The 15,270-nt window shown below is 40.6% G+C and overlaps 1 protein-coding gene across 3 annotated transcripts in view; it reads right to left on the bottom strand.

The window, feature by feature from the left end:
• Positions 1-15,270, bottom strand: part of ABCC4 (ATP binding cassette subfamily C member 4) — a 260,432-nt gene that overhangs the window by 29,645 nt on the left and 215,517 nt on the right. For all 3 annotated transcript variants that reach the window (XM_019444076.2, XM_019444075.2, XM_019444077.2), the window contains 2 exons: positions 11,834-11,989; positions 2,083-2,172 (listed from right to left, as the gene is read on the bottom strand). In XM_019444076.2, the coding sequence (XP_019299621.2) occupies positions 2,083-2,172; positions 11,834-11,989 (246 nt within the window). The remainder of the gene's footprint in view (positions 1-2,082; positions 2,173-11,833; positions 11,990-15,270) is intronic.

The raw sequence follows: 15,270 nt of genomic DNA, 5'->3' as shown, positions 1-15,270 counted from the left end.
ATCATACTGTAAAATACAATGATATATCCAAGTTTTAAGAAAATCTGCCAAACCTTTCGTTGAAAAACATACACACGTCACGAAGAAACAATTCCTAGAGCAATACAACTCCGGCATGACTTCTCACTCTGAGAGGTAGTGCCGAAGCAATGAGGTCAGCTGCATAAGCAACACACGAAAACCACTCACTTCACTTTGTTAAACCATCATGTTTATTCCTATTTATAGGAAGTTCCAAATGCAGTTGAAAATAAAGGTAAATTTTACCATTACCACTTGCAACACATCACTTTTAGAATTCTAGCAGGCTACTAAATTTTATTTTAATTTTGGCAGAAGAAAGAAGATGAAATACAAGTGATGATCAAAGTTCTAAGATTTTATATGGTTTGTCTCCTAATTAACATTTCTTCATGGTCCTGGGACAATGTGTTTCTAGAGTAATTTTACTATCTGGGAATCTATGAGGAGAGATCTCAAGCTCTGAAACAAAGAGAAAAATGATTTGCCAGTAATTCCTGTTTTATTAAGGTGTGCCACAATTACACCATTAAATTTATCACAGGAGTTCAAGAGCAGTGGATCGTCCTATTTTTCCCTAGGTTTGATGGCTAACTGCTGTTCTACACACCTCCTCTTCTAGAATTTCACTGGAGAAAGACTCACAAACTTAACTGAAATCAGAGATCAAGTGCTTTCAAGTAGGAAGGACAAGGTGAAGTATCCGGCCCAATTTAGGCAAATAAAATCCCTTCAGTTACTGGAAAGCAGGGTGGGTGTGTAAAGACTCAGCACTGACATGCCTTCAGAAACCAGAATTACTGGCAGGAAACCGTCGAGCTTCCAACTCTCCCCGCTCACAGTCACAGCTCACCTATAAACTGAAAGATTTCAGAGTGTTCCCTGGAAGGGTGGCACTAAATGATAAACACACTGAGGCAAAACCGCCACAACGTGAGTGATCAGTCACTGGGATCTGTGCAATTTTTTTTTAAAAAGAAATAAGCCACACATTCCCAAAAAGAAAAGATCAAATATTTAGTACCTATTTATTAGGTACTTTTTAAATGTTTATTTATTTATTTTTTAGAGAGAGGGAGAGAACAGGAAAGGAGCAGAGTGAAAGGGAGAGAGAATCTCAAGCAGGCTCCACGGTGTCGGCACACAGTTGTGAGATCGTGACCTGAGCCAAAATCAAGAGTTGGACACTGAACTGATGGAACCACCCAGGTGCCCCTTAAGGGCTGACTTTTTAAAAGCAAAAGACTGAGCTAGGTCCCATGAGGGATTAGAAGTCTAAGATTTGGAAGTATGATGTGGTTTCTGACTTCCGGGAGCTTGGAATCAATTGTAGAATGAGGGCAAATACACAGAACGATTAGTGTTAAAATATACAAACCAACAGCATCTTAACAGCCAATATCCTTCCATGCCCTTCCATGCAAGGGCAGGGAATTTCAAAGAGATGGTCCAAATGGAAACACTGCACAAATAATAGAAAATCCTCTAGAGATGAATATATCGGTATAAAAACTTAGCAAAAGTTCTGGGGTCCTGTTACCTACATTTACTCGGTAGCATTAAAATGACACATTTGTCAAAAATAATTATTACACATTCTAGCTGTATTATTTACCTTTACAAACACTTTCTTATAAAACTTCAAAGCATTTCATTAGGATGAGCTCATTTATCTTTCAGTTAATAATGAAAAACCATGATTGTCTCTATTTAATGGGTGCCCCCTAAGAACAGAGAAGTGAAATATACGTTGCAGGCTAACTGGCCACCAAAACTTGAATCCATAAATATAACCTCAAGCTTTGCTGAAGACAAGTAAGATATGTATCTAGTTGCTTTGCATTCTAGGAAGAAAGTTAACTGTGAAAACATGAGACACTTCATTTTTGGTTCGCATCATCATCAATACATACATTTTAAGTATATCCACGTCATCAATATTCTCCTGGGTGGTCGACAGTTAAACCAGTTAAGTTCCCAGTAACTACCTGCAATGTTCCAGAAGTACGTACATATATACTGATGGTAACAAGTTTAAAATAATTGCATTTTATAAGTTACCTCTGTTAAGGCACTCCACAGTTCCTCATCTGTATGTTCATTAAAGGGATCCAGATTTTTCCTCATTGTTCCAGTGAATAAAACAGGTTCCTAAATATTACAGAATAGTGAATGTTATTACTGTAGCCTCTTTTCATTTTATTTCGATGCTAAATTCCAAAACAGAATTAAAATATAAAAACCAGAATTCACTATAATCATTAACACGAAGGTTGCAGATGCCTGTTTACAAAATAATATATCTATTAATTTTCCATCCTACAAAGTTTGACCCCCAGTGTCTTCCGGACCACTGAACACTAAGAGAAGAAACTGCTGAAGTGTGTCGTCTTAAGAAGAAACTGAAGAAGAGAAATGAAGGTTTGGTTTTTGAAAATGCTTTCCTAGTAATATCTGCTTAAACAGGAAAAACAAGGATATAATTATTTGAGGGGCTTTATATCAAGAGATGTGAGTTTATTATCAATCCTGGTGTGACACTGGAAAACACCAACAGGACGATTAGTTGACGTTTGCGACTCAAAGCAAACTCTCAAGTATGTTCCCATTTGCACTGATGAAGAAGCCAGGATATTTCCTCCTTCTGTAGAACAGTTTTCTTGGATTGGGAATCTGTCCCCATGTGCAAAGGGGACATCCTGTTTTTTGTCCAAAGAGAATGTAAACTAATGGGCCCAGTGGCGCCTTTATTCTCGAGGAGATGCCTATGGTTTTGCATCAGCTAATCCCCACATTATCTTGTCTGTGCATCAGGATTACATGCCTCACAGAACCTCGTTATTAACTGCAAGGGGAGGATAACCTGAAACCCATTGTGACGTGCGTCATAATAAAATGATTTTAATTTAAATAGCTCTTCCTATTCATGTGCTTCAGGAGGAGCCACAATTAAATTACTCTTGCAATATATGCCTCCTTCTGGGTTTCAGGAGAGAATCTGGTGCATAACCTTAGGTAGGCCATTAACGTTTTCTTCTGGAAGGCTCTGATAACCCAGGCCGTAAGAACACGGACAGCAGACACTAGAGGTGGTACAGCACCGAGATGCACACAGATGGGGGAATCAGAGAAGACTGGACTCTTCCACAGGCATCCAAGCACGGCTCGAGGGAATCGCCAGCCTCAAATCTTGCCTGCCTTGCCTGACCTTGGGGCTGGACTATTCCTCCTCTCTTCTCAAAAGCCTGAGAAGACTAAGGAGGTAAACTTTTCTCAAGCCGCGAAGAAGAATGACACTCAGAGAGCCTCCTGGACCGTCTTTTCCTATGGTCTCAATTTTAAGACTGAGGAGGGACAAATGGATGCAGAAGACAGAGACGTGGGCCACCAAAAAATGTGCATGCCTAAAGGCAAATTCCAAATATTGAAAGACATGTAAAAAGGACACATCATTTTTATAAAGTTAAGTGGCCAATATGCCCAAAAGCACTGAAAAATCACTGGTCATTCAACGTTTCAAAAATAAATTACTGAACTGCACGATCCCAAGACCCCAGTTAAAAGTCACCCTTAACTTTCTCATAAGCCTTCTCCCTGCTGCATCTGTGTTTCTCTCCTCTTCTTATAAGGACACTTATCACGGGATATACGCATCACCCAGTCAATCTTGAGATCCTTCACTTAATAACACGTCCAAAGACCACGGTACCAGGGGTTAGGACTTGGGACGTATCTTTGGAGGAACCACAATTCAACCCAATACAGCACCCTTTTTCCTATTATCTACTGCGATACTTATTTTATCTTTCTACTATTTTAATTTTGGGGCACGATTTTATATGCAAAGCTTCATAAAAGAAAATTTTCACTGTCATAAATAAATAAATAGTCTCCCCTAAAACTACCGAACTTAGGACCAAAGACTGAACAACAATTTAAGCAACAGTAAGAGTTCCTTGTCAGGGGAATAATCATCATTCTATTTGGGATTTTAAATTCTTCATTCATCCTACTTCAGAAATTCTTCAGACTCTACTTGATCTTACTTTGTAATTATCAACTCAAAGAGTCCATCAAGGCCAATGCATCTCCTCCTTCAGCTGATTCTCTGAGGTTTATGAAAACGACAGGGCCAGATGGGGAAGGGCTGCTACCCAACCTTCCTCACTTCCTGATGCTCTGCCCCGTCCCGCCAAGGCTCTGAACCATGGGCAGTATCCACTCTGGGGCCCAAGCTGAGAGACTCTGAGGACTGGTGGTTAAGGAGATGAAGGGGCTGAAAGAGAACAGGCTAAGGGATGGGCTTCAAGCCAGTGAAAGAAGTGGGAGGTGGTCTCTGCTCACAGCAACCACGAGCCTATCCAGGTTTACATGACCTGTTGGCCTTCATGTGCCTGTCACAGCGCAAATGCACATCCTGTAAGAAGTCTAGGATAAAGTGTCCACCTGGCTTTCAAAGTACACTCTATGGAAGTGTTACCTAAGCTCATCTACCAAAAAACTGCCTTGTTGTTAAAAGACAGACCTTTCTTCCTTTGTGAAACGATGAAAAGGCCCTGTATCTGCCCATTTGGGAGCCACGGTTTGGGTGGTTCAACAGGACAGGCACAGGAGCACACGTTTAAAGTTCGATCGCCTACTTCATTAACAGGAAGGGTCCCTCTCGTCACCCCCTTCACCTTTTTCTCTTTGGGAAAGCTCCTGAAATGGATCCATCTCTCCAAAGACTGGGGCACTAATGTGGGATTTGTTGCCGAGATCGAAGCTGCTCACTCTGATGCTGAGCCTGCAGCAGCTTTATGCTGAGTTTTAGACAGAGACCTCAGCTATCTGTGGGCCTTAAGGAGGCCCTGCTAATTATCAGCAAGTCACTGCTATCATAAATAGAAAAAGTTACATTTTCAGCATTTCCCAATGCAAGAAGGGTCCCCACTTAAATCCATACAGTCAATCTAAAGGGATACAGTAGGCGACTGCTCATGTTTAGTTAGCAGCTATTAGAACAAAGTAGTTCAGTAAACTAGAATATTTTTTTCTGTTATGACATGCCAAAGATGTATTTCAAAATGAGCACAATTTCGATCAAAACTTGAATGAAGAGAATGATTTATTAAAAGATTAGCTGAATGAAGCTGCCTTTTTCTTTAAAAGCAGCAGGCAATTTGTTAACAGTGTCTGTTTTACTATGCCCGTGTGCTTTATGCATGGTGCTCGTTTTGGTTTCTATCTAGTCCGCTTTTATCCACTTGCCAAGTAAGAAACCACTATATTATCTTCAAAAGGTGATAAAAGTATTCATAGGAGACACACACTGCAAGAGCAGATAAGGGTCAAATTAATTATCATTTCTGATAGATACTGTTATTTAAAGTACCCACCTCCAAGCAATTGAAGTTAATAAACTAATCTTATAATGAATAAGTGTTGTAAAAAATGTTTGCAGGCAGAACATTTCAGTGCAGAGATTTATGGTAGGACATACAACCTTCATGTAAACATATACACTAAATGTATTAGCCTAAGTATATATTTTTCTGAAGGTACACAATTAAACCTCATTTAATAAGAGTTAGCTGGCATGCTATGGTTAGGTAAACCAATGTTTTTGTTTGGGGTAATATTTTAACTGAAACATTAGTATCAAACCTGGTTTGTTTGTTTTTTTTTTTTTTTATCAGTTTCAAGTTGACTTTTTTTTTTCTTTTTATCTTTTGTGCCACGTTCAGCAATTTTTTCCTTTGTTACAAACATACCACAAGTTCGTATCAGCCATGTGACCCAAAATGGCCACCTCTGAATCAAAGCTTTTGGCGTAGTAAATTGATAATCCCTCAACACAACGGGGAGACTGAGAACCACGGTCTTGTTAGCCCTTTTGTGTATGCTACTGGAAGACAAACCTCTCATTATCCCAAAAAGAAACCCTACCCACTAACCTTCAGAAGCTTAAAACGACCCTGGTCCAAGACAAAAACCATACAAGTGGTTACAAACCAGGCAGAGAAAGCACAACACTTTACTGTACCCTAATCACTCCAGCCCCCAACCAGGAAACCGCCCTCTACTAAAATATATCCTCCAGAGCGGCTGCTGGTTCCATGCGTCCTGAGAGCTACATTTTCATTGCTGAGCCAAGGACCTTTATTAAGGGCAGCTCGTCTCCCAGTTGCAAGAATGAGACAATCACCTGAAGTAGCTTTAAATCTTGATTTCCTTTTTTTTTTTCTTTTTTTAAATCCTGTAGCCCCTGAATGAACCGATCATCATCCATATTCAGAAGAAAAGAACATTGTTTGCCGACAAAGGAAAAAGAATTTAAGTCGTGTAAAGTCCTCTTTCGATACAGAAAGGTCAGGAGCTCTGGGGAGCAGTTCCAAGGGCTTTAATGAAGACTTCAGTGTCAGAAACAAAAGGCCGACTCCATTAGGCTAGAATCCAGTTGTATTTCTTTACTAGTAACAGCATACCCACCTCTTCTCTCTCTCTGAGTTTTGTTCTCAACAAGGGAAGAAAAAAAAAAAGAGAGAAAAGAAAACCAGGTAATAACGAAGAAGTCTTAAAGGGACAGCTTCGCTTAGCCTTTTCCAACACACTGAGGATAACCCAGGGAATAGAAATACCAAAGGAGCACAGTGGACTGCTTAAAAAATATCTAGGTTTTGCTTTGATTTTAAAAAGTCTATTAAATATAAAAAGTGAATCTGTTTAATCATGATGAAGATGATAGCTGTTGATCTGTGCCAACCCTTGGGGTGCAATCGTAAATAATGAATTTGCATGGAATCACTTTTCAACTGAAAACATTTTCTTGGTGCCAAAAGGAAAGGGGCCTTAGATGTAGAGAATCCATCCAAAAAAGTTTTGAAATCCGTTTTTCCAGATCCTTTCAGATAAGTAAGTTATTCCCTAAATATAATCTCATCTTGCTATTCTCTTTGGGGAATGCGTTTAACTATTTAAAGACGCAAAGGAAGCGCAAAGGAGCGCAAAGGAAGTGTCTATTTTAGCTACCCATTCTGTTTGTAAAATTATTTAGAAAGCACTTTCATGTTTTACTTCCTCCATAAATTGTACAAATCAAGGAGTACATTCAAAGAATACAGTGTTTTCCCAAGTTCCCTGCGGGACTGGCCCCCAACTATCCCCACCGCTCCCTTGCCTCCCGTTCCCACCACGGCCCTGGCTGCTATCACACCTGTCCCAGTTCTGATCTCTGATGGCGTGGTCAGCAATGACTGAGACGAGCCTGGCAGCGCGGGGCCGCCACGGAAGCTCACCGCTGCAGCCAGGATCACAGCGAGACAGAGCCAAGGAACAGGGCGCCGACCTGGCTCACCTAAACCGGGAACTCCAAGCAACATGCCTTCATTCTGCTCTGCAGAGACAGCTCCAAACTCCCTAGTTCCCTAAATCAGGGTGTTGAGACACAAGGAAACGGTTTCCTATTCATTTTGGTGGGAAGAGTGGTGGAAGTCGTCCTTCAAGGGACCAGGCCAACAGCTGTTCCCACCTCTGCAGCCAGTCACACTGTCAAGAGAAAGGGCTCTCAGCTCTAGCAAGGTAAGATTTCGAGTATCTTCTCCTGACGCTAGCCCATGACACATAAGGGAATTAACCCCTTTTCCTAAATTGATTTTCTTTTAGTGCTGAGTGTGCCTTGAGTTAACTGTATCCAGCAGCCTTTGTTTCCTTACTGGAAAACAGGGCTAACCCTGTAGGGCTGCTGTGAGAATCAGGACCACCACCAGGGCTCGAGGTATGGGGCTACCATGTATCAGGAGCCCAGCCAAGCAGGGGACAGTGAGGGAACGTGGTTTTCCAACTGCAGGTGCAGCCAACGGATCATGAAATCAATTCTGTGCCTCATGACCATTTTGTCTTTTCTATGAACTAGAACAGAATGGATATAATAGCAAGTAGAGTGCAGAGCACTAAGAGTAATCGTGTTTTGTGGAATATTTGTGTCTGCATGGGTGTGCCCGCGGAACTGTGATACACAGCAGTTGTAGGGGGGACTGCAGTCACCAATGTGCTTTGGTCCCTGGAGGAGCGGTTAGCTGCCCGAGAACGTCCTTGACATAAACAGGAACCCTGGCTCTGCCACATGCTCGTAAAGTGGGTTAAACTCACTGTGCCTCAATTTTTAAATGGGTCAGATGAAGATAACCATATAATTGTGAGGATGAAGGCGGAGACAGTAGGGAAAGAGGCTCAAATATGTGAAGGATTCCACAAATACCAGGAGTTATTCACACTTGTGTAACTCATCTGGGATGAAAACAAGCACAGGAGCAACAGAAATTGGAGACACAGCCTCCGGAAGAGCTAGAAAAAAGCGAACATGTGGGGGGAGTGGAGAAAGGATGCCAGGGTCTTCAGGGGGCACTGCAGCATATCAGTGGGGTACAGAGCGGGGGTCGGGAAAGAGCAGGTGGGAGGGAGGCCAGAAAACAAAGTGATGTTCTCTCTTGCTCCTGGTGAGAAGAACGCTGATAGGTTTCTGTTACACTTTACCCTCGAATTCTTATTGTGCACACTTTTGTTTCACTCTTTTAAGTTTATAGAAATAATCTGGTTTGTGTGATAAGCAACAGATGTAAAGGAAATCACCAAGGATCACAAAAACATAAATAGAAATTAAAGAGCAAAGTCCTTCCAGAACCTGTTACTACTTTTATGTAAGTAACCAGAACACCCAAAAGGCTAGTGCCCTGATCCTTAGTAAAAATAGTTACTATTTCCCAAGCATTTCTAAGAGCAAGGCATTGGGCCACAGACGTTTTCTCATCCGGTTAAATCTTCATGACAAATCTGTGAGGCAGCAATTACTAGACCTGGCTCAAGGACGAGGATGCTGGAGCTCAGAGGCCAAGTGATGTCATCAGGGTCACTCACACAGTCCAGAGACTGGGCCGGAATAAAAATGTGGGTCATGTGATCTTAAAGATTCTATCCTGGCTGCCTCCTAGAAGATATCCTGGGACCCTTTACACATTACATGGTCTCTCTAGACTCTCTTTAATCAACAAACATTGCCCCTTAGAGACAAAGGCACACGAAGTGAAAAATGAAAGGTTGTGTGTTTACAATGGTTGGTGATCATTATCTCCATGGGTACAAAGCTTAGTACTGTTTTGTAAGCATGCTCTCCGGAGTATGCACCTACAGCATGCTCCAAAGTAGGGTGGGAAGTTATGGAAGAGGACCAAAACCTGTGGTGATGTCAAGGTGTATTTAGTCTTTGCTCAGATGTGCTTCCAAAACATTACTGGCAGAGCCAAGAAACATCCAACGTTATTTCTTTATTTATACAGTTCTTTTATGTACACAAGCATACAACCATTTCTTATTAAGAAGCATTAAAAATAACACGGGACGTGTTCCTAGGTCCTTTCATCCAAGGACATGAAAGTACTTTACAGGCACGCCCATTGTTTCTGCTCACTAATCTCGTTTGGCCCATTTCAGAGATAGGTACAACCGAAATACAAAACTTGGGAATTTCAACTCCTTTACTTTCTACTGTAGTCACGAAGTCATGAATCTAACAGCCAGAGGAAATCTTTAAATACAGGGGTTGAAAGTGCTGCAAATTTCTTTTCATTTTTCCTGAAAGGGATATTTTAAAAAACAAATTTCTTTATTCCAAATGGATAAAATAGATGAAGATGATGACAAGGTGACAGGTGGAAAAAAGGTCACCAGATGTACCGTGAGGACCATTCATAATGTATGTAAGTACCAAGTCACAGTGTTATACACCTGAATCTAATACTGTATGTCAATTATTCTTCAATTAAAAAAAAAGAAAAAGCATAGAAGCATCAGGGATAGGAGAGTTATTAAAAATTTTTTAATTGCGCTAAAGTACACATAACACAAAATTTACCACTTTAATCATTTTTAAGTGACCAATTCAGTGGTATTAAAATGCATTCACATCACTGTGTAGCCATCACCACCGTCTAGGTCCACAATTCTTCTTATAATTCCAAACTCTGTACCCATTAAACACTAACTCTCCATCCCTCCCTCTAGCCCCTGGCGACCACCATTCTACTTCCTGTCTCCAGGAAACTGACTGCTTAAGTACTTCATGGGAGTGGAATCCTAGGGTATTTGTCCTTTTGTGACTGGTTTCCTTCACTTGGCACAATGTCAAAGTTCATCTATGCCTTAGCTCATGTCGGAATTTCCTTCCTTTTGCAGGCCGGATAATAGTCCACTGTGTGAACACACCACACTTTCTCCACTCACCTACCTAAGGACATCTGGACCACTTACACATTTTCGCTCTTGTGAATACCACTACTATGAATATGGGTGTACAAGTACCTCTTAGAATTTGTTTTCGATGATTTTGGCTACAAAATCAGAGGTGGAGTTGGTAATAGGATAAGATCATTCTATATGATCATTCCTATGTGATCCTATTTTTATATTTTTAAGGAAACTCTGTTCTGTTTCCCACAGTGGCCTCATTTTATACCTACACAAGCAATGAACAAGGGTTCAAATTCTCCCACTAACTTCCAAGCACTTGGTGTTTTCTTTCCCTTCCCTCCCTCTCTCCCTTTTTTTTTTTTTTTTTTAAGTAATCTCTATACCCAAGGTGGAGCTTGAACATATAACCCCAAGATTAAGAGTCACATGCTCTACTGAGCCAGCCAGCTGCCCCAGTGTTTTCCGTTTTATTGATAGTAGTGACTATTGGGGATGAGATAGCATCTCATTGTGGTTCTGAAAGGAGTATCCTGATTTAAAAAAAAAAATTTTTTTAATGTTTGAGAGAAAGAGAGTGTGCATGCACATGCATGAGTAGGGGAGGGGCAGAGAGAGGGAGACACAGAATCTGAAGCAGGCTCCAAGCTGTCAGCACAGAGCCTGATGCAGGGCTCAAACACGCTGATGGCAAGATAGTGACCTGAGCCAAAGTCAGATTCTCAACTGACTGAGCCACCCAGGCTCCCAATACCTTCTGAATTTTTACTGAAACTGAAATGATGGACCACAAGGAATGAAAGGTGCTTCTACTGTGCATTATCCAATCACTAAAACATTTCCTGAAAGTCATACTTCTATTAAGAAGCAGAATAAGGGAACAGAATCAAAGCCCAGAAAGAGACGGCCAACTGCACCCTCCATCATCACAGCAGCCAGGTCCTGGGTCTGCGAGCAGCACTCCACAGCCACTGACCCAGTCCTCACAACGGCTCCAGGAGATGCCTTTTGTGGGAGAGAAACCTGAGGTCCAGAGACATGGGATTCCTTGTCCTGTATTTTTCTATTCTCTACTGCTTCCTGGTTACAATCATTTACTAATGGCTAGATTCTAAGTCTCCCCAAAGCATCCATATACACAGTAATTCTCAAAGCCCACCAGTTTCACAGAAAGCCCTCCATGGAGAGAATTACCTTTGAGAAGTTACATTTCCTACAGCAAAAGTCTACCACTAAAACATTTAAAATCCACATTTCCCTAGAGAAGCCTCTCAGGAGCTAAACCAATCATTCATCATTTTCTTTTCAGAATCATGTGGTTATCAGTGGATAACTCTGGGGTACTTGGGGAAGTTAGAGTCCAGACATTTCACCGGGTAAGTTATTAAATCACACACACATGCACGTGCACGCGCCCAAAAACAAAACCTGGTATCCGATGAAAATACTTGCTGTTAAAAATATGTTCTATTGGGGCAAAAGGATCAATCCTTCAACTTAAAAAAAAAAAAAAAAAAGGAATAAAAGTAAAAGCAATTAAACTTAGGTTCTCTTATAAAAAGGACATGTGAGGATGCTCTGACTTGTATACCTGAGGTATGATGGACATTTTCTTCCTTAAGTCGTGGAGCCCAATTTCAGTTGTCAAGATCTTATCAATCCAAATTTTACCTTCTGGTTCTGACAATCTAAAAAGGGCCGAGATGAGGGAACTTTTTCCAGCTCCTGTTCTTCCCACAATGCCAACCTGTAAAGAGATCCAGGAGGGATTAAGAAGTCACAAAACACAATGTATCAGGAGAAACTCTGGTTGTTGAAGACAGATTAAGGAAGTTCTATATTGAATGTAGTCCAAGAGTTTCTCAACTTTGGCACTGTTGACATTTTGGGCTGGATTATTCTTTGTTGTAGAGAGCTGTCCTGTACATTGTAAAATGTTTGTCGCTATCCCTGCGCTCTACCTACTAGATACCAAAAGCACCCCTCGATTGTGGCAACCGAAAACGTCAGACATTAACAAATGTCCCTTGTGTCCCTTCGGTGGGTGGGGGAACTGCCCCTGGTTGAGATCCACTGGTCTAAAGAAAAGTTAAAAATAGCACAATCAGCCTGCCAGCAGTGAAAACCCAGCAATCTACTGAGTGGTTGATAAGTAAGTTTCAAAATTAGCTTTATTCCTAGTGTCTGGTTATTTTGAACCTTGAGAATTTCTTGGATAATTTTATAGTTTGTCAACAAGTCAGAAGCAATACATAAACAGGTAATCATTTTCCCAGAATTCTATTACATAAGAGGTGATATAATTATTCTTTGGTAGAACAACCAAATCATTTCTGGCTATTAAACACCTGATTACATTCTGTCTCAAAAGGAAACATCTTAACGTTTTAAAATGCAAGTCTCAGTGTGTTAAAAAACAGTAGCCAGTAGCTGAAATACCCATAATGAGATCATCATCGACAACAACAACACAAATAACATTTGCTATTTATATGGGGCCTTTCATCTGAGCAGTTCAAAAGGCATTTTACAAAGTAATTAATACTCACAATTACCCCTTTAGGAAAAATACGTGTCCAGTATCAGTCTGGTTATTAGAACCAAAGCACAAGGAAATTAAATACACTGACAATAAGATCAAAGAATCAATATAAAACAGGTAAAATGCCGGTCAGGAACGAAACTGTATTGCACAAAATTGGTTTTCAGCTGTGTGCATTTAAACCTATATGCAGAAACTGTTGTGTTTTTGGTTGTTTTTTTTTTTTGCTTTTTTTTTTTTTTTTTTTTTTTTTTTTAAACCAAAGAGCTTGCCCAACTACAAATTCCCTGGTGGGAGCTTCCCAAGAGATGATATCATCTCATCTAGGTATCTGGAATCAATGAAGGGCACAGGACAGGCTTTCAAACATTTGTAAATTTTTAAAACTCACAACTTTCAACAGAGAATAACTTTCTGAGCACTGATTCTATGCTGGGAACTTTACATATTATCTCATTTGAGTACTTCCCAAGTTTTAAAGCTTAACTTACACAACGATCATTGATGGCATTTCAAGAGTGAGTCTACTTTTATAGAGATCAACGTTAGGAAAAGTGGCTTCACCAAATTTTATAATCTTCATAGCCACTTTATACCTTATAGTAGGTCCTAGTTTATATTTCACAGATGGGTCATTTTCTGAACATGGGTAGGTCCTAGTATACTAGTCTAGACACACACGGCTTCTGTGTGCTTCTGTGTATTTCTCCGTGATCTCAAATGTAAATCAACACGTATCAAGATACAGGCAAGAATTGTGTCTCTGAGAATGTGTGGATGCTCCCGTGCTATCATCACAACTAAAACTGATCCATCTGTGCAAACTGGAACATTTGTAGACCTTTGGTAAAGGGCTGGGATATGAGAGGGGGGCAGAGGCCTGCCCACAACCACAGGTCTGTGGTCTCCAAACTCAAGTGAGGGTAAAAACAAACAGGAAATTCAAAGAAAACCTGGTTCTGGCTATTTCCCTCTACTCTCCAGTCATCAAACCATAGGCTGTGTCTTTCACAGTTCACCAAGGGGTTGTATTACATAAAAGGTGTATTACATAAGAGGAAACTTCCCACGGAGAATATCACCAATATCAGTTAGTTTACATTCTCAAAACCAAAGAAATACTTGAAGATACTCTTACTTTAGCTGATTTGCAACTATCCCCATATGTTTTCCCAACTAGGCTGAGGCTGGTTCCTGACAACCACACCAGCACGTTAGACATTTCTAGGATCAAGTTCTTTTTCTAGATCAAGTAAGAGATAAACACAAGGAAAGTGGCTTCACCAAATTTTATAATCTTTATAGCCATTTTGTACCTTACGGTAGGTCCTATTTTATATTTCACAGAGGAGTCATTTTCTACACATGGGTAGGTCCTAGTATACTAGTCTAGACATAACATGGCTTCTGTGTATTTCTCCATGTTCTCAATGGAGATCTCTTCTAGATCAAACGCAACATGATTAACACACAATTTCCCACTCAAAATAGCTGCTTTTTCCAACTTCTCCATTTTAATCTCATGACTTCTTTCCTGGGCTCATGGGCTCAACACATTCACCTTCCTTTTCCAGCTTTCTCCTAGTCCCGCATGGTATCAAGCCCTAAAGATGCTACCTCCACAACGTTTTATGATTCAGTCCCTGACCTGAGTACAAGGCTGTGTTACCTTGATTTAGTTTTTTTGAGAGAGAGCGTGCACGCGAGCAGGGGAGAGGGGCAGAAGGAGAGAGAGAGAGAGGGAGAATCTTAAGGAGGCTCCAGGCGCCAGATGTGGGGCTCGATCCCAGGACCTTGGGATCATGACCTGAGCCAAAATCAAGGGTCGGACATTCAACTGACTGAGCCACCCAGGGACCTCTGCATTACCTTTTAGAAAACAAAACTCTTTTCTTGACCATAATCAGTGCAAATGAATGCAGAAACTTAATAAATACTAGTCATAACCCTAACACTTTGATTTAAAACCACTCTTTAGAGGATGTATTTTCTTTCTGGAATTAAGTGCATGCATATGTTAAGATACAAGCTCGTATATTTACACAAAATGAGATTAATGTGAACATATTATAGTAATCTGTTTTCACTTAGTATTTCAAGAAAATATTTTAACGGCCCTGTAATATTACCGTATATGCGATCATTTATTTAACAAACCCTCCATTTGGGGACATTCAGGCTGTGTCCAATATTTTGCGATTATAAGTAGTAACTCTGTGTTAAATATCCTTGAAGCCAAATCTCTGAAAACAGCCCTAATTACTTCCTTGAGATAAACTCTCAGATGTGGAATTGCTGAGAAACAGGTATAAACACTTTCAAAGGAGGCTGTCAAGTACTGCCAAACTACCCTCCAGAAACAGGACACCAGTTTTGGCCCCCACCTGTTTTCTCTGTGCATTCACGCACCTGGGCGTGACAGCTTTGTTTTAATCCACATCAGTCTGATTCCAAACAGCAGACTCACTTTCGCCATTACGACCTGC

The sequence above is a fragment of the Panthera pardus genome, unplaced genomic scaffold, assembly GCF_024362965.1.
Source record: "Panthera pardus isolate Hobbes unplaced genomic scaffold, ASM2436296v1 HiC_scaffold_1, whole genome shotgun sequence".
Taxonomy (NCBI): domain Eukaryota; kingdom Metazoa; phylum Chordata; class Mammalia; order Carnivora; family Felidae; genus Panthera; species Panthera pardus.
The sequence above is the reverse complement of the archived record's forward strand: the minus strand, read 5'-3'. Positions and strand labels throughout refer to the sequence as shown.